At 43.3% G+C, this 25,014-nt stretch overlaps 1 protein-coding gene and 1 pseudogene across 9 annotated transcripts in view; one reads left to right on the forward strand and one right to left on the reverse strand.

The window, feature by feature from the left end:
- RHOT1 (ras homolog family member T1) overlaps positions 1-25,014 on the forward strand; it is a 107,021-nt gene that overhangs the window by 10,724 nt on the left and 71,283 nt on the right. For 7 of the 9 annotated variants that reach the window (XR_008653164.2, XM_055257606.2, XM_055257609.2 and 4 more), the window contains exon 2: positions 22,262-22,320. The exons of 1 other annotated variant lie outside the window; for it this stretch is intronic. Coding sequence is in view for 7 of the 8 variants with exons in the window: in XM_055257606.2 (XP_055113581.2) it covers positions 22,262-22,320 (59 nt within the window). In the remaining variant the exon portion in view is untranslated. Of the gene's footprint in view, positions 1-11,369; positions 11,606-22,261; positions 22,321-25,014 lie in introns of those variants that run through there. One more of the 9 variants, XM_055257604.2, reaches the window with a different exon arrangement.
- Positions 1,494-5,666, reverse strand: LOC129470155 (arginine-fifty homeobox-like; annotated as a pseudogene).

Raw genomic sequence — 25,014 nt, forward strand, 5'->3', positions numbered from 1 at the left:
AACTAGATGTTCAAAAGATGTGATGAAAAGACAAATTTTTAGCCTGGATAAATCTAGATAATGTGTTCTATAGTGATGAATTATGTTTTCCATGGATGACCTACTTAGAAGCATGGAGTCTCAGAATTGTGGCATATTCTATTGAACTGGATCAGAAGGCCTTCTGTCCTTGCGGATAATTGTGGTCTTGCTTTTAGTTTTTATAGATTACTTCAATATTTCTCAGGCAAAATAGAAGAAATAGAGACCATTAGTTGGTTGGCTAATGAAGGTTAATTTTTTTGTCCTCCATATTAATAACATACTAAGTGTTTGCATCAAATGTATTTATATTACATTTTATACATTTTATTATAAATTTTATTTGTAATTATTTGTTATGTTTTATTATGAAATACAATGTTTTGTATGCATTTGTCCTATAATTTTTATAGTAAATATAAAGTTTAATTAGTATAATTTAAGAAGAGCTTGGGATTTTTGTTTCCTCATAAACAATCTTTATTTTCTGAAGCAGTTAAAAATATGTAGTGTTTATGTCATATTTGCCATTATTAAGATACCTTTTTGATTGTAAGCATATTTAAATAGTTTTTAGAATTTAATATTCATTACATTTCATTATCTTTAAGGCACTCTTATTTATTTCTCAATTAAAATTAGCATAGTCTGGCTGTGGTGGCTCATGCCTGTAATCTCAGCACTTTGGGAGGCCGAGGCAGGTGAATTGCTTGAGCCCAGCAGTTCCATATATATACGCACACACATATATATATACACACACATATATATACACATACACACACACACACGTATATAGAGGGAGAGAGAGAGAGAAGAGAGTCTCGCTCTGTTGCCCAGGATGGAGTGCAGTGGCATGATCTCAGCTCACTATAACCTCCGCCTCCTGAGCTCAAGTGATTCTCTTGCCTCAGACTCCCTAGTAGCTGGGATTATAGGCATGTGCCATCACGCGTGGCTAATTTTTTGTATTTTTTTAGTAGAGATGGGTTTTGCCATGTTGGCCAAGCTGGTCTTGAATTCCTGGCCTCAATTGATCCACGTTCCTCAGCTTCCCAAAGTGCTGGTATTACAGGTGTGAGCCATTGCCCCTGGCCAAAATATTAATTTTTAAAAAATAGCTTAAAAGTGGCTTTTACACTTGCTGCTTTATTATTCCTTTGATAGTCTCACATAGGGTTAGGTAGGGAGGCCGTAAGGAGAGCAAAAAGCCCTAGTTTAGATTTTGAAGCATTTTTTAACTAAGTCACATTTGTTTGATCCTTTATTAAAGTAGCTGTTATTTCACTGCCCTTCCAAAAGGAAACACAAAAATGATACGGATGAAAATGTGCTATTTTTTTCCGTAAATTCACTGTAATCTGTCTCTCTCTCCAATTTTGAACTTTTGCTGCTAATCAACTTAATTTTTTTCATGTATAAGATGCAAAAAGACCTCTTTTCTAAATGGTCCATATTTATTAGTACTCTGGTCAGAGAAATCCAAAGTCTACCATATTGGAGGTTTTCTGGAATTCCAGGCTGTCTGTTAGACTGTAGTCTTCAAAGCCTTGCCTTATACTAGGCCAGGTTTGTGTGGGAGATAGGCCTACAGCTAGACCAGCAAAGGTGCTGAGAGAGGAACCCTGTCCTCCTACCTGGTACTTTGTGAGTGAGAGATACTGATACAGACAGTGGAAAGAATAGCTGGATATCTCATTCTCATCAGGAAGACTGTACAGTTCTATGATTTGGGATATGTCATAGGCATCAGAGTACAAAGCAGGAACTGAGGCCACCAGCCTCTCCCACTGAGTATCTTGCATTTGGAAGTCACTTGTAGGACTCTCAGTGAAGGTAGAGTTCCATGCCCAATTAGAAGGGTCTGAGGGCTGAGGTGGAAGGGAGCTGTAGAAATCTGAAACCACGGGAGAAAAAGCATAAGCATTGGGGGATGTTCTGGGGGAGGTGGACACATTCTTCTTGAATGGAAGGTATCTGGTTTGGTTGCTTTGCTGATTGCTGCTGCTGCTGCTGCTTCAATTTGAATCGCCGGTTCCTAAACCAAGCCTGGGAGTGGAGGAAGAGGGGAGATTGTGGTCTGTTCTTGGAGAAGGCATTCTAGGCTTCTCCTGAGTGAAAACAGCCAGGTTATCATCTTCACGTCCTCTCCAATTCATCATGACACTGGGTTCTTGACTGTTGACTCTGGTAGGTTGAGTTTCAAAGCTAGTTTCTCCTGAAGATTTCTATCTGGGAACATGGTCTGGCTAAACAGAGCTTCTAGCTCTTCATACTGTTGGCAGGTGAATGAAGTACGTTCTTGATGCCTTCTCCATATTGCTGTAGTCCCAGATACTTGGGAGGCTAAGGTGGGAGGATCACTTGAACCTGGGAGGTTGAGGCTGCAGTGAGCCAAGACTGTACTACTGCACTCCAGCTTGGATGACAGAGTGAAACTGGGACTAGCTGGATCCTGTGGTGGTATCACCTTCGTGTTGGAATCATTCATGTTGATGAAAGGGTCTAGTTGGGGATTCTCTGGGGCCATTCTGTTCATCATGGTTTCTGAAATCTGTCATGAATCCCCTTAGACCATTTTCAGTCCTGCGTGGTATGTCTCTCTCTCAATGAACTTTTTTAAAAAAGGAAATCATGGCCCGGAGCTGTGGCTTGCGCCTGTAATCCCAGCACTTTGGGAGGCCGAGGTGGGCAGATCACGAGGTCAGGAGTTCAAGACCAGCCTGGCCAACATAGTGAAACCCCATACCTACTAAAAATACAAAAAATTAGCCGGGCATGGTGGTGGGCGCCTGTAATCCCAGCTACATTGGAGGCTGAGGCAGGAGAATTGCTTGAACCCAGGAGGCGGAGGTTGCAGTGAGCCGAGATTGCACCATTGCACTCCAGCCTGAGCGACAGTGCGAGACTCTGATTCAAACAAAAAAAAAAAAAGGAAATCACTCTTGGATTTTAATGTGGAAGAGATTCATGTTCTTTGATTTTTAGAAGATCTTACTGTACAATTACTTCACAAACTAGCTGGTATTTTTTATAATGTAGTGAGTGCTAAATTACCTCAAATTCTTTTCCAGATAAGGCAGGATATGAATAAATTTTTTAAAATCACACTTTAAAAGATAGTGACTGATACAAATAACTTAAACAGAATTGCCCCCACTCTTTGTTACCACTGTGTTGTGTGTCTGTATGTTCAAGCGTGAGTAAAGCTACTTGATTATTGTTGTCTTTATGACACCTCCTCTCCTGCCAAAGTGTTTTCTTTCCTATCTCTGAGGCCTGCCCTGCTGGAATAGACCTGGTGGCAGGTTTGTACTTTGGCAGGAGCCTGCTGCTACAAAGGCAGCCAGAACTGCCCTTCAGACTAATGAGCAGAGCTGTGAAGAAATCTGAATTTCCTCATAATGTTGGTTATCTGTTCTGAAAATATCATTGCAGATATAGGGAGTCCATGGGAAAAGCAGAAGGGGACTGTGACTGGGAAAAAGTTTGTTCTAATGAGTTTTAAGAAGAGAGATGAGGGTCTTTTCTCTCTTGGACCTTCAGGCACCCGCTTGGGTCTCTAGCAAGCAAATTTTTCATTGATTTCCTCTTATAAAGCCTTTTAAAATAAACTTCCACTTCTGCTCTGAAAAAAAAAAGAGAGAGAGATGAGGAAGAATGGATGAGTTTTAAGGGCCATGGTGAGGGAGGGAACTTCAAGGGGAACAAAACATCTCCTGAAAGCCTGAATTGTGCTAAGAGATCCTGTGTGATTGGGATTAAGGAACAAGTGCTTTCTTGGAAACCAGTAGCCTTTCAGTCTTGGGGATTGGCTTAATTTTGATCACATTATTTATCCTTTTTTTTTTTTTTCTTTTTGAGACAGGGCCTCACTCTGTTGTCCAGGCTGGAGTGTAGTGGCGTGATCATGGCTCACTGTAGCTTTGACTTCCTGGGCTCAGGTGATTCTCCCATCTCAACCTTCCCAATACCTGCATATAGGCATGCATCGCCATGCCTGGCTAATTTTTAAATTTTTTGTAGAGATAGAGTTTCACCATGTTGTCCAGGCTGGTCTAGAACTCCTGGGCTCAAGTGATGTGCCTGCCTTAGCCTCCCAAAGTGCTGAGATTACAAGCGTGAGCCACCTCACTTGGCCTGTTTAACGTTTTTTGAACTGTGAACTAAAAGGTGGGTTTTTTTCTTTCTGAAACTGGTGAGGGCCTTAGACTGGTGGAACGTGAGCAAAATTTTAAAAAGATAATTCTGAAAAGGGGATTATGAGAAGAATCAGTGTCTTAAGCATATTAAGATAGGCACATTTCTTATGGACCTAGAGTGGGACTGAATTATTGAATGTCAGCTTCATTTTTGCCATTCTTAATATGGTAGATGAAGGATGAGAATATGGAGATATTTGAAATATCCAGGTAGCTGGGCTCTGTGGCTCATGCCTATAATGCCAGCACTTTGGGAGGCCAATGCAGGAGGATAGCTGGAGGCTAGAAGTTTGAGACCAGTCTGGGGAACATAATGAGAACCTATCCGTACAAGCAATTTTTAAAATTAGCTGGGTAAGGTGGCATGCACCTGTAGTCTCAGCTACTTGGGAAGCTAGGCGAGAGGATCACTTGAGCCACGAGTTCAAAGCTGCAGTGAGCTATGATCATGCCACTGTACTCTTGCCTGGGCAAAAAGTGAGACCCTGTCTCAAAAAAAAAAAAAAAAAAAAAAAAGTAAAATATCCAGGATAGCTCTTTAGAAATGGAAAAGTTCCTAGAAATATCCATGCTGGTGGTAGTTGTGATTATGGAGACACTCCAGGAAAAGCAGACATATCTACGGGGAATAGTCAGGCCCAGAAGTTCAGAGGTCACAGAAATTATACAGGCATTGTATCCTTTAAAAGGCCTTGCTGTTTTGAGTACCTGGGAGTTATAGTACTACTAAAATAAATTACATAAAGTACAGGGCTTGGTGGACTTGATGGGACTTCATAACAGAGGCATTCTGTGATCCACACAGAGCTCTGTCTGCTGTGTATTATTCATATAAACCAATTGTAAAGTTGAAAAATCAGGGGACAGGTGGGGTGGCTCACACCTGTAGTCCCAGAACTTTGGGAGGCCAAGGCGGGAGGATTGCTTGAGCCCAGAAGTTCAAGAGCAATCTGGGCAACATAGTGAGACTTTGTCTCTGAAAAAAAAAAAAGAAAGAGAAAAGGGGCCAGGCACAATGGCTCATGCCTGTAACCCCAGCACTTGAGAGGCCAAGGCAAGAGACCCACCTAAGCCCAGGGGTTTGAGGCCAGCCTGCGCAACATAGGGAGACCCCGTCTCTACGAGAAATTAAAAAAAAAAAAAACCAGGCACAGTGGCTCATGCCTATAATCCCAGCACTTTGGGAGGCCGAGGTGGGCAGATCACGAGGTCAGGAGATCGAGACCATCCTGGCTAACACAATGAAACTGTCTCTACTAAAAAAAAAAAAAATACAAAAAAATTAGCCAGGTGTGGTGGCGGGCGCCTGTAGTCCCAGCTACTCGGGAGGCTGAGGCAGGAGAATGGCGTGAACCCGGGAGGCAGAGCTTACAGTGAGCAGAGACGGCACCACTGCACTCCAGCCTGGGTGACAGAGCAAGGCTCCATCTCAAAAAAAAAAAAAAAAAATTGGCTGGGTGTGGTGGCTCATGCTTGTAAACCCGGCACTTTGGGAGGCTGAGGTGGGTGGATCACTTGAGGTCAGGAGTTCGAGGCCAGCCTGGCCAACATGGTGAAACCCTGTCTTTACTACAAATACAAAAAATTAGCCGGGCATGGTGGCAGGCGCCTGTAATCCCAGCTACTCAGGAGGATGAGGCAGGATAATTGCGTGAACCTGGGAGGCAGAGGTTGCAGTGAGCTGAGATCGTGCCGTGCACTCCAGCTTGGGCAACAGAGCAAGGATCCATCTAAAAAAAAAAAAAAATTAGCTGAATGATGGAGTGGTGTGTGCCTGTGGTCCCACCTACTTGAGAGGCTGAGGCAGGAGGATCACCTGGGGCCAGGAAGTTGAGGTTGCAGTGAGCTGTGAATGCACCACTGCACTGCAGCCTGGACAACAGAACAAGATCCTGTCTCAAGAAAAGAAAAAGAAAAACAACTATGGTAAGTCAGGGACTGTCTTTCTGTGTTGTTAGCATTAAATGCATTCTCTTTTTTTGTTTGTTTGTTTTTTTGAGACGGAGTCTTGCTCTGTCGCCCAGGCTGGATGAAGTGCAGTGGCGCAGTCTTGGCTCACTGCAAGCTCTGCCTCCCGGGTTCACGCCATTCTCCTGCCTCAGCCTCCCATGTAGCTGGGACTACAGGTGCCCACCACCACACCCGGCTAATTTTTTTGTATTTTTAGTAGAGACAGGGTTTCACCATGTTAACCAGGATGGTCTTGGTCTCCTGACCTTGTGATTCGCCTGCCTTGGCCTCCCAAAGTGCTGGGATTACACGTGTGAGCCACTGCGCCCAGCCTAAATGCATTTTCTTTTCTTTTTCTTTCTTTTTTTTTTTTTTTTAAGTTTTGGTTGCCAGGGAGGATCCTAACACATTTCAAAAAATTTTTTGAGGCCGGGCGCGGTGGCTCACGCTTGTAATCCCAGCACTTTGGGAGGCCGAGGCGGGCGGATCATGAGGTCAGGAGATCGAGACCACGGCGAAACCCCGTCTCTACTAAAAATACAAAAAAAAAAAAAAATTAGCCGGGCGTGGTGGCGGACGCCTGTAGTCCCAGCTACTCAGAGAGGCTGAGACAGGAGAATGGCGTGAACCCAGGAGGCGGAGCTTGCAGTGAGCCGAGATTGCGCCACTGCACTCCAGCCTGGGCGACAGAGCGAGACTCCGTCTCAAAAAAAAAAAAAAAAAAAAATTTTTTTTGATACAAGGTCTCACTCTGTTGCCCAAGCTGGAGTGCAGTGGCTCAGTCATGGCTCACTGTAGCTTCGACTTCCCAGGCTCCAGGAATCCTCCCACCTTAGCCTCCTGAATACCTGAGACTATGGGTGTGTGCCACCATGCCTGGCGAATTTTTTATTTTCTGTAGACATAGGGTCTCACTTTGTTGTCCAAGCTGATCTTGAACTCTTGGGCTCAAGTGATTCTCCCACCTCAGCCTCTCAAACTGCTGGGATTACAGACATGAGCCACTGCATCTGGTCTAAGTATATTTTTAACTTATATTTTCAACTTATGATAGGTTTATTGGGAAGAAATCCCATCATAAGTGAAGGAGCATCTGTGTTTTGCTTCCATCGTGCATAATCATCTGGAATCAGGATGAGCTACTATGAATGTTGACAGGAATACTACCTTGAGCTAGCTGAAGGTTTGGGATTGCTGGAACCTTAAGCAAGGGCATGATAAATGTAGTTATTTAAGGAAAAAGGGTTATGAGATGTTGCACGTAAGTTGGCAAGATCTGAAAATTCCGGGACCCAACATTGGCTTGGTGAGTTCTACTTTGTTCTTGTAGCTAGACAAATGTTTCTGCCAAATCACTTTCCCACACACAGTTAAAACAGATACAGTTTGCAGATCTCTCTGCCATTTCTAGGGTACTATATCTTACCTAGTGGTGTGTGAATGTGTGTTTTGAGACAGGGTCTCGCTGTGTCACCCAGCCTGGACCAGCCTGGTGTGCAGTGGTGTGATCATGGCTTACTGCAGCCTCAACCCCCTGGGCTCAGGTGAGCCTCCCAAGTAGCTGGGACTACAAGCACACGCCACCATGCCTGGCTAATTTTTAAAATTATTTTTGGTAGAGACGGGGTCTCACTGTGTCGCCTAGGCTGGTTTTGAACTTCTGGGTTCAAGTGATCCCCTCACCTCAGCCTCCCAAAATGCTGGGATTATGGGCATGAGCTGCCATGCCCAGCCCTTAATGTTAATGTGCACTTTTTCTCATGTTACAGACCTGTTTTCTAGGTGTGCTCCATGGAAGTTTAAGCATATGCTGTAAGCATTTAGATAACATCTAGTCCACCTATCCCCACCTTTTCTTTTTTTAACGGATTTAACTGGTGAGAAAAATTGAGGCCCAGAGAGAGTTGTAACTCAGGGTCATACTGTTAATGGCAAAAGCCAGTTCCTGAATCCAGATTTTCTGCCCCAGGCCAGTGCTCATTTTAACACCCTTAATTCAAACTGATCATCGTCATGACATTTACCATTTGTGTACTTAATGTGCGACAGGTGTTGTGCTAAGCATTATATAGCTCTCATCTTGATTAATCCTCTTAACAATTCTATGAGGCTGGCCAGTATTTTATAGATGAATAAGCAGGCTTGATGACTTGCCTGAGGAAGCACAGCTAGTAAGTGCTGGAACTAAGATTTCAGCTCAATTCTGTGTAGTTCCAAAGCCTGTTTTTTCTTCTTTTCTTTTTTGATTAAATATTTATGTAAAAGGTAATAAAGAATAATATGACAAATACCCAACACCCAGCTTAAGAAATAAAGTATTACCAATCATTTGAAGCTCCCTTCCCATGACATTGTCCTCTCTTTCCCTCTGAAGTAATCATCCGCTTTCCTGAGCTTCAAATTTGTGCTCCTAACCACCAAGCTATACAGCTGCATTTATTAATTGCCATGGGAGCTGGAGCTACTGTTATTCAACAGTAAACAAGAAAGACATGTTTTCTGCCCTTGAGGAGTTTCCTATAGGTTATAATGAAATATTTGTTTCTTAATCTTTCTGGAGATCTTCAGTAGGAAATGTGACATCAAGGAGGTTTAAGAAGTCCTTCAGGAGATCACTGGTGATATGTTGGAAGGTTGCCTAGATATTACACAAATGAATCAGAGTTAAGAATACATGTGTTGGCTGGGCACAGTGGCTCATGCCTGTAATGCATTTGGGAGGTCAAGGCGGGCGCATCATGAGTTTAGGGTTCAAGACCAGCCTGGCCAACATGGTGAAACCCCGTTTCTACTAAAAATGCAAAAATTAGCCAGGTGTGGTGGCGCACACCTGTGATCCCAGCTATTCAGAAGGCTGAGAGACAGGAGAATCAACTTGAACCCGGGAGGCGGAGGTTGCAGTGAGCTGAGATCGTGCCATTGTACTCCAGCCTGGGTAACATAGCAAGACTGTCCCCCGCTCCCACCCTGCCCCCCCAGAAAAAAAAAAAAGAATACCTGTGTCTTAATTGGATCACTGATTATTTTTTCCTCCTAGAGACCAAGTTATAGATTGGGTGTTTTGTTTTCAGACAGGGTCTTGCTCTTCCATGTCTCACTGCAGCCTCAACTTCCTGGGCTCAAGTGATCCTCCCACCTCAGCCTCCTGAGTATCTAGGAATCCAGGCCCAGCTAGTTTTTGTATTTCTTATAGAGACAGAATCTTGCCACATTGCCCAGGCTGGTCTCAAACTCCTGGGCTGAAGTGATCTGCCTGCCTCAGCCTCCCAAAGTGCTGGGATTACAGGCATGAGCCACTCTGTGCTCAGCCTTGTCTTATTTAATATATTTTCCATATTATCCCCACATAGTATGTAAAACAAAACTTTGTTCTTAGAAGACAATCAGGTCAATAATTATAAAATGAACTAATAGTAGGAGTCTAGACAAAAAAGATGGGTCACGTAGAAGCATAAGTTAATACCCTGCATGTTCTAGTGTTTTCCCTAGTTTGTTACAGGCAGGGTACACATGTGTCTAGGTGGAACTAGTGCTCTTGGATAAAAAATCTGTTACAGTGTTTCTCAGTTTTTGTTTGTTTTTTGTTTTTTTGAGACAGAGTCTCCCTCTGTTGTTTTTTGAGACAGAGTCTCGCTCTGTCACCAGGCTGGAGTGCAGTGGCGCCATGCAATCTCGGCTCACTGCAACCTCTGCCTCCTGATTTCAAACGATTCTCCTGCCGCAGCCTCCCTAGTAGCTGGGACTACAAGCGCATGCCACCACGCCCGGCTAATTTTTGTATTTTTAGTAGAGACGGGGTTTCACCATGTTGGCCAGGATGGTCTTGATCTCTTGACCTTGTGATCCGCCCACCTCAGCCTCCCAAAGTGCTGAGATTACAGGCATGAGCCAGCATGCCCAGCCATTTCTCAGGATTTTAGCTATAAGTTCTTTTGATAAATACAGAGCTCACGTACCCTCTGAGTTCCAACACCAATTTTCCTATACCAACTGAGTGTCATACAATTCAATTCATTTCTAATGATGGCAGTGGTGGCTATCTGGAGTGGCCATCGGCTGCAGCAGGGAGGCGCAGGCAGTGGCAGCAGTGGTGGTGGTGGGACCCCTGTGCCCTGCATCCCTGAGGCAGCTGAGTGCATCACTCCTACCTCACATGGCCAGGCAGGACCTGCTTCCAGGCCTGGAGCCTCCACTATGGCCTCAACCTCTCCGCACACCATGTCTCAGGAGCCCATGAGCACCTGGCTGAAGGCACAGCTGGGACTCGTGGGGCCAGCCTCAAGATCATCGGGTTTGTTTGTGCGGGGTTGGCCAGGGCTGCCACGCCACCTGTACCTCGCCTGCTGCTGCTGCAGGGAAAATATGGAGAGGAGGCATGTAGTCCCCAGAGCCCACACCTGGGAGCCCCCTGGAGCCTGATACCCCGAGAGTCACCATGATGGGGCCAGGCCGAGTTACCCGTTGGCAGGGGAGCAGTGCAATCAGGCATGGATGGGTGGACAGAGAGGGGCCCCGAGGTGGAGCTGGGCCCTGAGCGGTGCCGCGCTCCATGGAGCTGGCAGGAGCTGGAAGCAGGCAGGAGCCCCACCTCCCAGTTGCAGCTGCAGCTGCCCAGCCGTGGCTGTGGACCCAGGCATCTCTGCAGTCTCAGGGGCCCAGGAAGCCTGTGGGCTTGGAGGTGTCTGCTCCTGCTGCCTGGCCTCTCCCTGCTCCTGGTGCCCGTTCTGATCTCAGAGCGAGGTTGGGGCCAAGCCTGGGTGCTGTTGCAGCCTGGCTGGGTGTGCGCATGCTTGGGGCAGTGGTGACATGCCAGGCCCCTGCCACTTTGGCCTCCTCCAGACTTCGGGCACTGGCGAGCATGGGAGGGAGGCTGAGATGGGGGCTGAGGGCAGCTTGGCGCAGGCCTGCAGGTACCCCTTGGCATGGCCTTGGCGCCTTGAATGCCAGCAGGAGGCAGACAGGCTCCTGGGCAGAAAGGGGCAGGTCCCCCGTGAAGCCCCACCTTCAGGCTGGGGAGGGCCTGAAGCCCGGGGGCTGGGCTGCTGATCCCGCAGACCAGTGTGGGAACTTGTGGCGTGGGTCCTCCCATGGCTGCCCATGGACCAGTCGGCACACTCTTCCTTCCCTCTGAGGCCCATAAAAAGCCCCCCCGGACTCTGCCAGACCAGGAGAGATGACAGCATGACCTGCCTACAGGGAGGAACTACCCTCTCTGCTGAGAGCTGAAGAGATGACAGGATGATCTGCCTGCAGAGAGGAGCTACCCTCTCTCCTGAGAACTGAAGAGACGTTGGGATGACCTGCCTGCAGAGAGGAACTACCCTCTCTGATGAGAGCTGAACATTCTTCGGGACAGCCTGCCAAGCAGAGAGGAGCTATCCTCTCTGCTGAGAACTGAACACTTGTTGGGACACCCTGGCTACAGAGAGGAGGTACTCACTGTGGGTTTCCTCTGAGCTGTTCTGTCGCTCAGTAAAGCTCCTGTTTGTCTTGCTCACCCTCCGTTTGTCTGTTACCTCATTCTTCCTGGATGCAGGACAAGAACTTAGGACCTGCTGAATGGTGGGGCTGAAAGAGCTGTAACACAAACAGGGCTGAAACATGCCCCTTGCTTGCTACCTTGAGAGCGTAGAGAAGGGGAGAAGAGCTGCAGTCCTTCAGGGAGCCCAGACCTGGGAGCTCCCTTAGCCAGGGCTGTGACTCCCTCTTTGGGGCCCTGTGGTTCCTGGAGTCGCCAAGCTTCCGGGCACCACTGTGTTCTCCAGTGCCAGCTGTGGAAGCTGCTTGTGATGCGCCTGGTCCAGTTGCAGCCTCGCAGGGAGATGGTGCCCAAGCTGGCACCTGGAGCTGCCCACCCCGCAGCAGCAGCTGGCGTGCCTGGCTGTGCACAGTGGTCAGACCCCATGCTTGCTCACATATCCCTCACCACTTTGTGCCTGGCTCACCTTTGGCAGGTGTGGGATCCAGGCTGGTCGTGTGAGTTGAGCACAGCCTGCCAGGCTGAGTGGGTGGAACGAGCCCAGTGGGCCAGAGCAAAACTTGAACAAAGGCACCACTGGCCACAGAAGTTTCCAGTTGGTGAAATGACACCCCAAGGATCCCGTAACACTGACACCACTCAGAGTTAGCTTCAGATCCACTATAGTTGCCCAGTGGGTTCTTCTGCCTGCTACACAGACAGACCAATTCACCGAGACCACAGTATTGTAGTAAAGAAATAATTAACACAAGGCTGGCCATGCAGGAGAACTAGATGTATCACTCAAATTAGTCTCCCAGAAGGCTCAGAGGTTTGGGTTTTTCAAGGATAGTTTGGTGGGCAGGGGCTAGAGAATGGAGGATGTTGATTGGTTGAGGATGAAATCACTGGGATGTGGAAAATATTCCTCGTACTCAGTCAGCCACTGACTGGGGGCCACAGGATCGATTGAGTCACAAGTTGTGGGTCCTGGTAGAGTCAGTCCTTCACCAGAAATGCAGAAATATGAAAAACATCTCAAAATGCCAATTGTAGGCTCTATTATAGTGATGTTATTCACAGGAGTAATTGGGGAAGTTACAAATCTCCTGACCTCCAGAACAATGGTTGGTTATCATTTACACCTATATCTTAGCAGAATTCAGGTCCCTCACATAATCCTAACCTTGTGGCCTTTCATTAATTTTACAAAGGTGGTTTAGTTTTAGGAAGTGCTATTATCATTCTTGCTTTAAGATTAAACAGTAAACTTAAATTCCTCTGAAGGTTATCTTGGCCTATTCCCAGGAATGACCAAGGACAGCTTGGAGGTTAGAAGCAAGATGGAGTCAACTATGTCAGATTTCTCTTACTGTCATAATTTTGCAAAGGCAGTTTCACCACCAGTTAAAGAGCAAGGTTCCCAACAACATTGCCCTTACTTCAGCAGCATGCACTTTGGCCTGACCAACCACAAATTCAGGGTTTCCTACTACCCCCTCAGACTAGAGTGAGTCACAAAACTCGGGAAAGTGCTATATTCACGATTATACAAATGAACAACCAGATTGAAGAGGTACGTGGCGAAAGGCCTGGAAGGGTCCCGAGCTCAGGAACTTCTTTCTCTGTAGGGTCAGGGTGCACCACCTTCCTGGTACATTGACCTGTTCACCAACCAGGAAGCTCTCCTGAGCTTTGATGTTCGGAGTTTTTATATGGGTTTTCAGTAGGTAGACATGATTCAAGTCATTGGCCACGTGCTTGACTCCAGCTCTTTCCCTGTTGGAGGTTTTGGGGTGGGGCTGAGAGTTCTGACCCTCTAATCATGTAGTTGGTTTTTCTGGTGACCAGCTCCCATCCTGCTAGCATGCTCTGTTGCCCCCTCCTCCCAACATGAGTCACCTCATTAGGATGAACTCAAGTATGGTTGAAAGGGACTCATTAATCATAATAAAAGACACTCCTATCATTCAGGAAATTCCAAGGGATTCTGATGCTCTGTGCCAGAAGCTGGGGACAAAGACCGGATGTATTCTATGTTATATCATTCCCTACTATATATTATTTGAAATTTTAACATTTTTTTACTAAAAACAAATTGAACACAGTAATTTTAGCATATGTTTATATTTTAACTGCCTCAGCAGTTACCCGTTATTCCCAGTTCTCCGGTTGCTGTTAAGAAAATCTTTGAATGCTAGTTCCAGAATCTCCAGGAGGTGGGACCAGTTTCCTTAGTGGTGATGCTGAAAATACAGCAGTACCACTGTGCTTGGGCCAGGTGAAATCAAATCAGATGATTCAGTCTGGTTGATGTGCTAGAGGCCCTTTTCCCATTCGTGTAAAATTGGAAAATTTTGTTCACTATCCAAATGTTTCCAAATATTTGGTTATTGTGTCAATGTAGACTCATACATATTAAGTATGTATCTTGGGTATAAATTTAAGTTATAATTTAATATAAATTATGTGGCACAGAAGTAGTTCAAAGGAGGAAGTGGAGGAAATAAGAGCTATAGGTAGAATTTGAACCATCCTTGAAAGATAATTATTAATAACATTTGGAAAAGTAGAGGGGAAAGCAGGAATGACGTTTAGATGAGGGAAACTGTGTGAGGTGGGCAGGATTTATTGTGGCTTGTTTGCACTTAAACAATGCAGAATGGCCTTATTTGAGCAAATTGAGTGGGGGATAGTGGGAAATGAGATTAGGTAGGTGAGCTAGGGATAGATTATTTATGATATTCAAAGGCAAGTAGAATGATTTCATTTTGATGTGGTAGATAATTGAGAGTCAAAGAAAGCATTTGATCAGGTGAGTTAGAAAATGAAAAGAGCATGTAAGAAAAATGGACCAGCATTTGTATTGTTGGTAGATTAATGAGGAGAGAGACTGGAGAAAGGGATAGGAAATTTGGGACTGGGAGATTTTTCAATAAAAGTACCATAATTAGGGAAATAGGGGAACAGTGAGGGAAGGAATGAATATTAAAAATTTCAAAGGAAAATTTGACAGATCTTGATGGCTAAATGCAGAAGAATGATGAATCGGAGATGGTACATTTTAAAAATTTTTCTTTTTATCCAGATATGTAAAAAGAATGTTAACCAAGGCTGGGTGTGGTGGCTCACGCCTGGTAATCCCAGCATTTTGGGAGGCCAAGGTGGGCAGATTACAAGGTCAGGAGTTCGAGACCAGCCTGGCCAATGTGGTCAAATCCCATCTCTACTAAAAATACAAAAATTAGCCAGCGTAGTGGTGCGCACCTGTAATCCCAGCTACTTGGGAGGCTGAGGCAGGAGAATCACTTGAATCTGGGAGGCAGAGGTTGCAGTGAGCTGAGATCGTGCCACTGCACTCCAGCTTGGGTGACAGAGCAAGACTCCGTCTCAAAAAAAAAAAGAAAGGAAAAAAAAAAAACAAAATGTTAACTATATTGGTGGTAACTATCTAAGTCTGTTACAATGTAATGTAAAAGTAGAGAGGACCTAGTGGCCATGATCAGTGGTATCCCCAGGATCAAGAATAGTGCCTGGCGGACGGGCGTGGTGGCTCACCCCTGTAATCCCAGCACTTTGGGAGGCCAAGGCAGGTGGATCATGAGGTCATGAGGTCAAGAGATCGAGACCATCCTGGCCAACATGGTGAAACCCCGTCTCTAATAAAAATACAAAAATTAGCCAGATGTGGTGGCGTGCACCTGTAGTCCCAGCTACTAGGGAGGCTGAGGCAGGAGAATTGCTTGAATCCTGGAGGCGGAAGTTGCAGTGAACCAAGATTGCGCCAGGGCACTCCAGCCTGCCAATAGAGTGAGACTCCATCTAAAAAAAAAATAAAATAGTGCCTGCCTTATAGAATTGCTCAAGAAATATTTATCAAAGGATGAAAGAATGCATTTAACCTGTCAACTTTTGGGTAAATTTTAGTTGTCATTTTTAACATCCCAATTTTTTTTTTTTTTTTAGATGGAGTCTTGCTCTGTCGCCAGGCTGGAGTGCAGTGGCGTGATCTTGGCTCACTGCAGCCTCCGCCTCCCAGGTTCAAGCAATTCTCCTGCCTCAGCCTCCCAAGCAGCTGGGACTACAGGCATGTGCCACCATGCCCAGCTAATTTTTGTATTTTTAGTAGAGACAGGGTTTCACCATGTTGACCAGGATGGTCTTGATCTTTTGACCTCATGATCCACCCACCTCAGCCTCCCAAAGTGCTAGAATTACAGGGTGAGCCACCATGCCCAGCCTAACATCCCAATTTTTAATACCAAAAATGGACTTTAAAAATAATACTTACTGAGGCTGGACGTGGTGGCTTACACCTGTAGTCCCGGCACTTTGGGAGGCTGAGGTGGTGGATGTCGAGCCCAGGAATTCAAGACCAGCCTGGGCAACATAGTGAAACCCTGTCTCTACTAAAAATACAAAAAATTAGCCAGATATAGTAGTGCACACCTGTAGTCCCAGCTACCCAGGAGGCTGAGGTGGGAGGATCATTTGAGCCTGGAAGGTCAAAACTACAGTGATCTGTGATGATGCCACTGCACTTCAGCCTGGGCGGCAGAGTGAGACCCTGTCTCAAAAATAAATAAATAAGCTGGGCGTGGTGGCTCACACCTGTAATCCCAGCACTTAGGGAGGCCAAGGCAGGTGGATCACTTCAGGCCAGGAGTTGAAGACCAGCCTGGCCAACATGGTGAAACTCCCTCTCTACTAACAACAACAGCAAAAAAAAAAAAAAAAAAAAAAAACAGGGCTGGGCACTGTGGCTGATGCCTGTAATCCCAGCACTTTGGGAGGCCGAGGCAGGCGGATCACAAGGTCAGGAGATCGAGACCATCCTGGCTAACACGGTGAAACCCCGTCTCTACTAAAAATACAAAAAATTAGCCAGGCGTGGTGGCAGGCGCCTGTAGTCCCAGCTACTCGGGAGGCTGAGGCAGGAGAATGGCGTAAACCCGGGAGGCGGAGCTTGCAGTGAGCCGAAATCATGCCACTGCACTCCAGCCTGGGCGACAGAGCGAGACTTGGTCTCAAAAAAAAAAAAAAAAAAATACAAAAATTAGCCAGGCATGGTGGCACATGCCTATAATCAGCTACTTAGGAGGCTGAGGCACAAGAATGGCTTGAACCTGGGAGGCGGAAGTTGCAGTGAACCAAGATCGTGCCACTGCACTCCAGCCTGAGTGATTGAGAGAGACCCTGTCTCAAAAAAAAAAAAAAAAGTTACTGATCTTTTCTAGTTACAAAAACTTTGTGTTTATTTTCCAAGATAACCACTTTAGTATAATATATTCATCCAGGGTTTTTTCTATGCACATACATATTTATCTTTAAAATGGGATCCTGTTGCTCATGTTGACTTATACCTGCATAAATGTCATTTTTAGAAGTAAAATGGAACTTGAACCTCCAAATAATGACAAACCATAAAATAATAGGATGATATAGGAATCTGTTAGTCTGTACTCATATATAAATAAATAAACAGGCATACCTCAGAGATACTGTGAGTTTGGTTCTACACTACCACAGTAAAGTGGCTCACAAATTTTTTTGTTTTCCCAGTGCATATAAGCTATGTTTATAGGCTAGGTGCGGTGGCACATGCCTGTAATTCCAGCACTTTGGGATGCCAAGGTGGGCGGATCTCCTGAGACCAGGAGTTTGAGACCTGCATGGCCAACAAGGCGAAACCCCATCTCTACGAAAAATACAAAAAAATATAGCCAGACATGGTGGCACATGCTTGGAATCTCAGCCACTCGAGTGACTGAGGCATGAAAATCGCTTGAACCTTGGTGGCAGAGGTTGCAGTGAGCCAAGATTGTGCCACTGCACTCCAGCCTGGGTGACAGAGCAAGACTCTATCTCAAAAAAAAAAAGTTATGTTCATGCTGTACTGTAGTCTGTTAAGTGTGTAATGTAATGTCTAAAAAATGTACATACCTTAATTTAAAAATGCTTTATTGTCAAAAAATGCTAATAATCATCTGAGCCTTCAGTGAGTTGTAACCTTTTTGCTGGTGGAGAGTCTTGCCTCAGGGTTGGTGGCTGCTGACTGATTAGGGTGGTGATTGCTGAAGGCTGGGGTGGCTGTGGCAGTTTCTTAAAATAAGACAACTATGATGTTTGCTGCATCAATTGACTCTTCCTTTCACTAAAGATTTCTCTGTAGCATGTGATGCCATTTAATAGCATTTTAGCCACAGTGGAACTTCTTTCAGAATTGGAGTCAGTCCTCTCAAACCCTACTGCTGCTTTATCAACTAAGTTTGTGTAATATTCCAAGTCCTTTGTTGTCATTTCAATATTGCTCACAGCATCTTCACCAGTAGATTCTGTCTCAAGAAACCACGTTCTTTGCTCCATAATAAACTCTTCATCTGTTCAAGTTTTATTATGAGATTGCAGCAGTTTAGTCACATTTTTAGGCTTCACTTCTAATTCTAGCTCTTTTCTTGCTATTTCCACCATATCTGCAATTCCTTCATTGAGGTCTTGAATCCCTCAAAGTCACGTGAGGGTTGGAACTAACTTCTTCCAAACTCCTGATAATGTTACTTTGATCTCCTCCTATGAATCACGAATGTTCTTAATGGCATCTAGAATGGTGAATTATTTCCAGAAGGTTTTTAGTTTACTTTGCCCACATCCATCAGAGGAATCACTATCTATGGCAGCTATATATAGGCTTGTAAATAGTAAGCCTAAATAATAAGGCTTGAAAGTTATAATTACTCCTTGAACCATGGACTGCAGACTGGATGTCATGTTAGCAGGCACGAAAATAATCTCCTTGTATGTCTCCATCTGAGCTCTTGGGTGACCAGGTGTATTGTCAGTGAGCAGTAATATTTTGAAAGGAATTTTTTTTTTTTTTTGAGGAGTAGGTCTCAACAGTAGGCTTAAAATATTCAGTAAACCATTCTCTAAACAGATGTGCTGTCCTCCAGGCTTTGTTATTCCATTTATAGAGCATAGGCAGAATAGATTGAGCATAATTTTTTTTTTTTTTTTTTTTTTGAGACAGAGTCTCGCTCTGTCACCCAGGCTGGAGTCCAGTGGTGCAATCTCGGCTCACTGCAAGCTCCGCCTCCCGGGTTCACACCATTCTCCTGCCTCAGCCTCCTGAGTAGCTGGGACTATAGGCACCCACCACAATGCCCAGTTAATTTTTGTATTTTTAGTGGAGCCTCCCGAGTAGCTGGGATTACAGGTGTGAGCCACCATGCCTGGCCAGATTGAGCATGATTTTTAAGGGCCCTAGGATTTTCAGAATGGCAAATGACCACTGGCTTCCACTTGAGGGCAGCAACCTGCATTAGCCCCTAACAAGAGTCAGCCTATCCTTTTAAGCTTTGAAACCAGGCATTGATGTCTGCTCTCTAGCTATCCATGGCATCTTCTTCTGATATAAGGCTGTTTCATCTACATTGAAAATCTTGGTTGGGTCCTATAATACCAGCAACTTGGGAGACCAAGACAGGAGTATTGCTTGAGGCCAGGAGTTTAAGATCATCCTGGGCAACATGGTGAGACCCTGTCCCTACAAAGAATTAAAAAATTCACTGGATGTGGCGGCATGGCCTGTAGTACTAGCTACTCAGGAGGCTAAGGCAGGAGGATTGCTTGAGCCCAGGAGTTTGAGGCTACAGTGAGCTATGATCATCCCACTGTGCTCCAGCCTAGGTGACAGAGACCCCCATCTCAAAGGAGAAAAAGAAAAAGAAAAGTGCGCATGCACACACACACACACTCTCTCTCTCTCTCTCACATACACATGCATATATTTTTTCCTCCAGACAGAGTTTCACCATGTCACCCTGGCTGGATTGCAATGGTAAGATCATGGTGCACTGTGGCCTCCAACTCCTGGGCTCAAGCAGTCCTCCCGCCTCAGCCTCCCAAGTAGCTGGGACTACAAGTGTGTAACACCACACCTGGCTAATTTTTAAAAAACTGTTTTGTAGAGATAGGGTCTCACTATGTTACCTAGGCTGGTCTTGAACTCCTGGCCTCAAGTAGTCCTCCCACTTCAGCCTCACAAAGTGCTGGGATTATAGGCATGAGCCACTGCACCAGACATATATATATATATATATACACACACACACATATATATACACACACACACACATATATGTAATATATAATACACACACATATGTAATATATAATATTTATATATAATATATTTTTATATATATTATATATAAGCCTCATAAGTTATTCTGATGCATGGCTTTAGAGGTCACCATTCCCTTTCGGTGTTGTTAACTTGTATTAGCAATATTTTTTAAAGTATGGCATAAGAAAGAGAAAGCATTGGCTTGGCCATCAGGAGCTGGGTTATTTTCTTAAATCTGCAACTAATCTTTTAGTAAGACTTGAAGAAAATGACTGTCTCTGGATCCCAGGTTCTTTATCTGAAAATTTTCTGGGGAAATGAATAAACTGACATTGTTAACAAGATTCTAGCAGTTCTATGATGACAGATTCACGGACATCATCAGAACTCCGTGAAATGTGACCTGTGGTCAGCCATTTGAAAAAGGCCTAAACCTTCTTACACAAGTCAATTGAAAAGGCCTGTAGAAATCAGAGCTAGAAGACACCTGTTAAATCATCTAATCTATCCGTCTACCAGCGGTACTTGGTTGTTCATAGCCCTCTCTAAGCTGTTTTCACTCTCCTTCCTGTGTTCCAGACATTCATTATTTTCCCAGAGACTTGACTTGTGTTCACCCTTACTTTTAATCATTTAAGAAGGGAATGTGACTTTTCTTAACTCAAAAAATTGCATTTCTTTTATATTTAGACTTTAATTTTGGAAACTGTAATTTGTTGATAATGGCAGAGATTAGTAAGCATGTGGACTGTTTTCCTCTAGATTCACAAAAGGATTTAGTTGATGACTTGGATGTCTAACAGTAGTAATTATATGATCAGAAAGTGATGGGAATAGAAGTCAAATTTCATAATAAAAGTTAAGATTTTAAAGTTTGTGTATAAAAAAATTGCTAGAATAGAAAATGTAACAGGAGACTTTCTTTGCTTTTACCTTGTTACTAACCCTTTAAATATGATGCTCTATGGAAGAAAGAATGGAGAGATGCAGAGAAATGAGCACTCTGATATTCTGTTTATGAGGATGTAAATTGGTTTATTCATTTTTGGAGATAATTTAACAACATCAGTTAAAAATAAAAAAGATCTTGTGCACTAACTTGAGTTCTACTTCTAGGAATTTATTCTGTAGAAATACTAATTATTGCATTGTTTACAAAAGTGAAAACTTAGGGCCAGGTGCGGTGGCTCACACCTGTAATGCCAGCACTTTGGGAGGCTGAGGCAGGTGGATTGCTTGAGTCCAGGAGTTTGAGACCAGCCTGGGCAACATGACGAAACCCTGTCCCTATTAAAAATACAAAAAAGTTAGCTGGTTGTAGTGGCATCTGCCTGTAGTCCCAGCTACTCGGGAGGCTGAAGTGGGAGAATCACCGGAGCCTGGGGAGCTCGAGGCTGCAGTGAGCCAAAAAAAATCACACCACCGCACTCCAGCTTGGGCAATCAGAGTGGGACCCTGAATCAAAAAAAAAAAAAAGTTAAAACTTGGAAACCATTCCAACGTTCCTTGTTAAGAGTGTATTTTAATAAATTATAATACATCATACAGTGGATTCTAATACAACTATCAAAAATAATGCAGGATGGCTGGGCGCAGTAGCTCATGCCTGTAATCCCAGCACTTTGGGAGGCCGAGGCAGGCAGATCACCTGAGGTCAGGGATTCAAGACCAGCCTGGCCAACATGAGGAAACCCTGTCTCTACTAAAAATACAAAAATTATCTGGATGTGATGACACATGCCTATAATCCCAGCAACTTGGGAGGCTAAGGCACGAGAATCTCTTGAACCCAGGTGGTAGAGATTGCAGTGAGCCAAGATTGCGCCATTGCACTCTAGCCTAGCCAACAGAGTGAGACTCCATCTCACAAAAAAAAAAAGATTTAAAAAAATATTAATATAAAATGGGTTTATTATTGCCGCTTTTAAAAATTGGTTAAAATACATGTAACAATTATCATTTTAACTGTTTGTAAGTATACAGTTCAGCAGCATTAAATTTATTCATAATGTTTTATAACCATCACCACTATCTGTACTTCAAACTTTTTTATTATCCTCAACAAAAACTATATACCCATTAACCAGTAACTTTTGTCTTCTCTTCTCCTAGGAGTTTTTATGTACTGACATGAAATACTGCCCAAATGCATAATTAAGTGATAAAAGAAAATTGCAAAGTAATGTGATAACTATGATTCCATTGTGGTAAAATACTGCAAGTTAATATAAGTATAGGAAAAATCTGGGAGAATATTAAAATGTTAGTAGAGGATGTTAGGAAGGATTTGTACTTTTACAGAATATATTTTGGCAAGTTTTTAAAAACTAGTATATGTGACTTTTCTAAACATAAAGATATGCTTTTACGTATTGTACTACAACTTGATAATTTGGATGCCTTAGATTTTAGCCAATGAGTAACAGACTTCCTTATGTGGTTGCCGAACTTGAGCTTATGTAGAACCTAAACACTTTATTAAATAAACGATTTTTCTTTTCACAGCTAGAGTTGGGAAGACATCACTGATTATGTCTCTGGTCAGTGAAGAATTTCCAGAAGAGGTAAACATTTTGATTTCCATATTTAAATTTTAAAAAATGTATCAAAATCAAATTAAAATGAACTGAACTCTGTCTCTTTTAGCATGTGTTATGTGCTTCCTTTTGGACAGTTGAGACTTTTTTTTCTCCCTTCTTTAGCGACAGGGTCTCACTCTATTGCCCAGGCTGGAGTGCAGTGGTGCCATCATAGCACACTGCAACCTTCAACTCCTGGACTCAAGCAATCCTCCTGTCTCGGCCTCCCAAAGTGCTGCAATTACAGGCATGTGCCACTGTGCCCTGCCAGTTGAGACTTTTTAAAAAGCTAATATTTGTTTATCAGTTATATCTGTGAAATACAGTATAGGAGAAATAACCAGCCTATGTCTAAGTTCACCTAAGTCTTTTGCGTTTTCTTCCTTTGACTTTGTCTAGGACCTTTGTATTCTCTGTGTCTCAGTTGTCTCATCTATAAAATGGAAGCTGAAAGGGATATAAATGTCATATAAGCTCTGTAACCCTTTCTTAAAAATAAAATGCTGCTCATAAACCCAAAATATAAAAAAGATAATGAGCATTCCGTGAGTTGAAGTTAAGGGGAAAGGTGTGAATCCCTACTTGCCTTCTGCCTGACACTCCCTGGTCTGTGAGGTGTTTTTGTCAGAACCACTAGAATTATGATACATATATTTGAAAACCTTTAATATGATCTACCTGCTTCATTTTACAAATGATGAAACGAACTCATTCCACCTTTGCCTACCTCAAAGGATTGTTATGGGTCTCAAATGAGATAAACTTAATAGCAGGGAAGTGCCACCAAAAGTAGTAAGGTGGTTTTATTATTACTGGCAATAAATTTACATTTTGGAAGCTCTGGAGTGAGGAGCTGTTGGCTAAACTTTATATAAAGTTAGCATATAGTTATAGGGAATGAAATTTGTGCAATGGGATGAAAATGATTTCAAATTACCCTCTTTCTTGCATAGTAGGTATCATTAGTGTCACAGTTTACATTTATCTTTCCTTTACTCTAGTTTAGATAGGAATATCTGTATAATTTCATTGTTCAAATAGGAATTTGACGTATCATGTGGTAGTGTTTTCAGCATTTACAGCTGCCAAAAGATTATTTATTATTATTTTTTGCTTTTTTTTCTCTTAGACAAGATGGTTAAATAAGTAATTACTTAATTTAAGAAATGAAGTATATTTTCATGCATTATTTGTAGAATCAGTAACATTAATTTATAATTACCCTGGGTATAACACCTAAAAGTTTTCTGTGAGAGTTTTAGTTTAGAATTGTTTTAGCATAGTCCTCTTGATTGTGGATAAGGGTTTTGTGTTTTTGGTTTTTTAAAATTTATTTTTTCACTTTTTTAGGGATTGTAAGTAATCTAGAAGGGTTTTTAATTAATTTTAAAAAATGCAGTCCTTGTGAAAAATGGAATCATTAAACATAAGGCTTGGCTGGGCGTGGTGGCTCATGCCTGTAATCCCAGCACTTTGGGAGGCTGAGGTGGGCGAATCACTTGAGGTCAGGAGTTCAAGACCAGCCTGGCCAACATGGTGAAACCCCCATCTCTAGTAAAATACAAAATTAGCCAGGTATGGTGGTGCATGCCTGTAATCCCAGCTACTTGGGAGGCTGAGGCAGGAGAATAGCTTGAACCCAGAGGCAGAGCTTGCAGTGAGCTGAGATCGTGCCATTGCACTCCAGCCTGGGCAACAAGAGCAAAACTCTGTCTCAAAAAAAATAAATAAATAAATGAAAAACAAGCAAACAAACATAAGGCTTATGTAAGCCAGTCCATTATTTTCTAGAGGAAATGAATGTTGATAACCTGTTGGTTTATTTGCAGATTGTTGTGGATTTAAATACCTCCTCATTTGCAGAGTATCTTCAGCCTTCAACAAAATAGAATGAAAACAACATATTTTAAAAATCTGACACTGAAACACCAAATTAATCCAAGAATCCTTTGAGTCTGTGTCAGATCTGAAGTATCCTTAATGTATTGGGTCTACGTAGATAGAAATATGCATTTAAAATGTTTTTATCCTACAGTTTTAATATATATTTGCATCTGTGGTAAAGCACAAAAGTAAACACTTATATATACAACAAATGGGTATTGGTGAGAGGGGCTAATACAAGTTGAGCATCCTTTATCCAAAATGCTTGGGATCAGAAGTGTTTCACATTTCAGGTTTGTTCAGATTTTGGAATGTTTGCATTATACTTACTAATTGCACATTTCCGTAATCCGAAAATCAGAAATGCTCCAATGAACATTTCCTTTGAGTATCATGTTAGTGCTAAAAAGTTTAGAATTTTGGAACATTTCAGATTTCAGATTTTCGGCTTAGAAATACTCAGCCTGTGATCCCAGCACTTTGGGAGGCCAAGGCGGGTGGATCACAAGGTCGGGAGTTCAAGACTAGCGTGGCCAAGATGGTGAAACCCTGTCTCTACTAAGGAGATATACCTAATGCTAAATGACAAGTTAATGGGTACAGCAAACCAACATGGCACATGGATACATATGTAACAAACCTGCAATTCTGCACATGTACCCTAAAACCTAAAGTATAATAATAAATAAAAAAATAAAAATACAAAAATACAAAAATTAGCTGGGCGCAGTGGTAGGCGCCTGTAATCTCAGCTACTCGGGAGGCTGAGGCAGGAGAATCGTTTGAACCTGGGCA

Source organism: Symphalangus syndactylus, chromosome 20 (assembly GCF_028878055.3).
Source record: "Symphalangus syndactylus isolate Jambi chromosome 20, NHGRI_mSymSyn1-v2.1_pri, whole genome shotgun sequence".
In the NCBI taxonomy this organism is placed as follows: Eukaryota; Metazoa; Chordata; class Mammalia; order Primates; family Hylobatidae; genus Symphalangus; species Symphalangus syndactylus.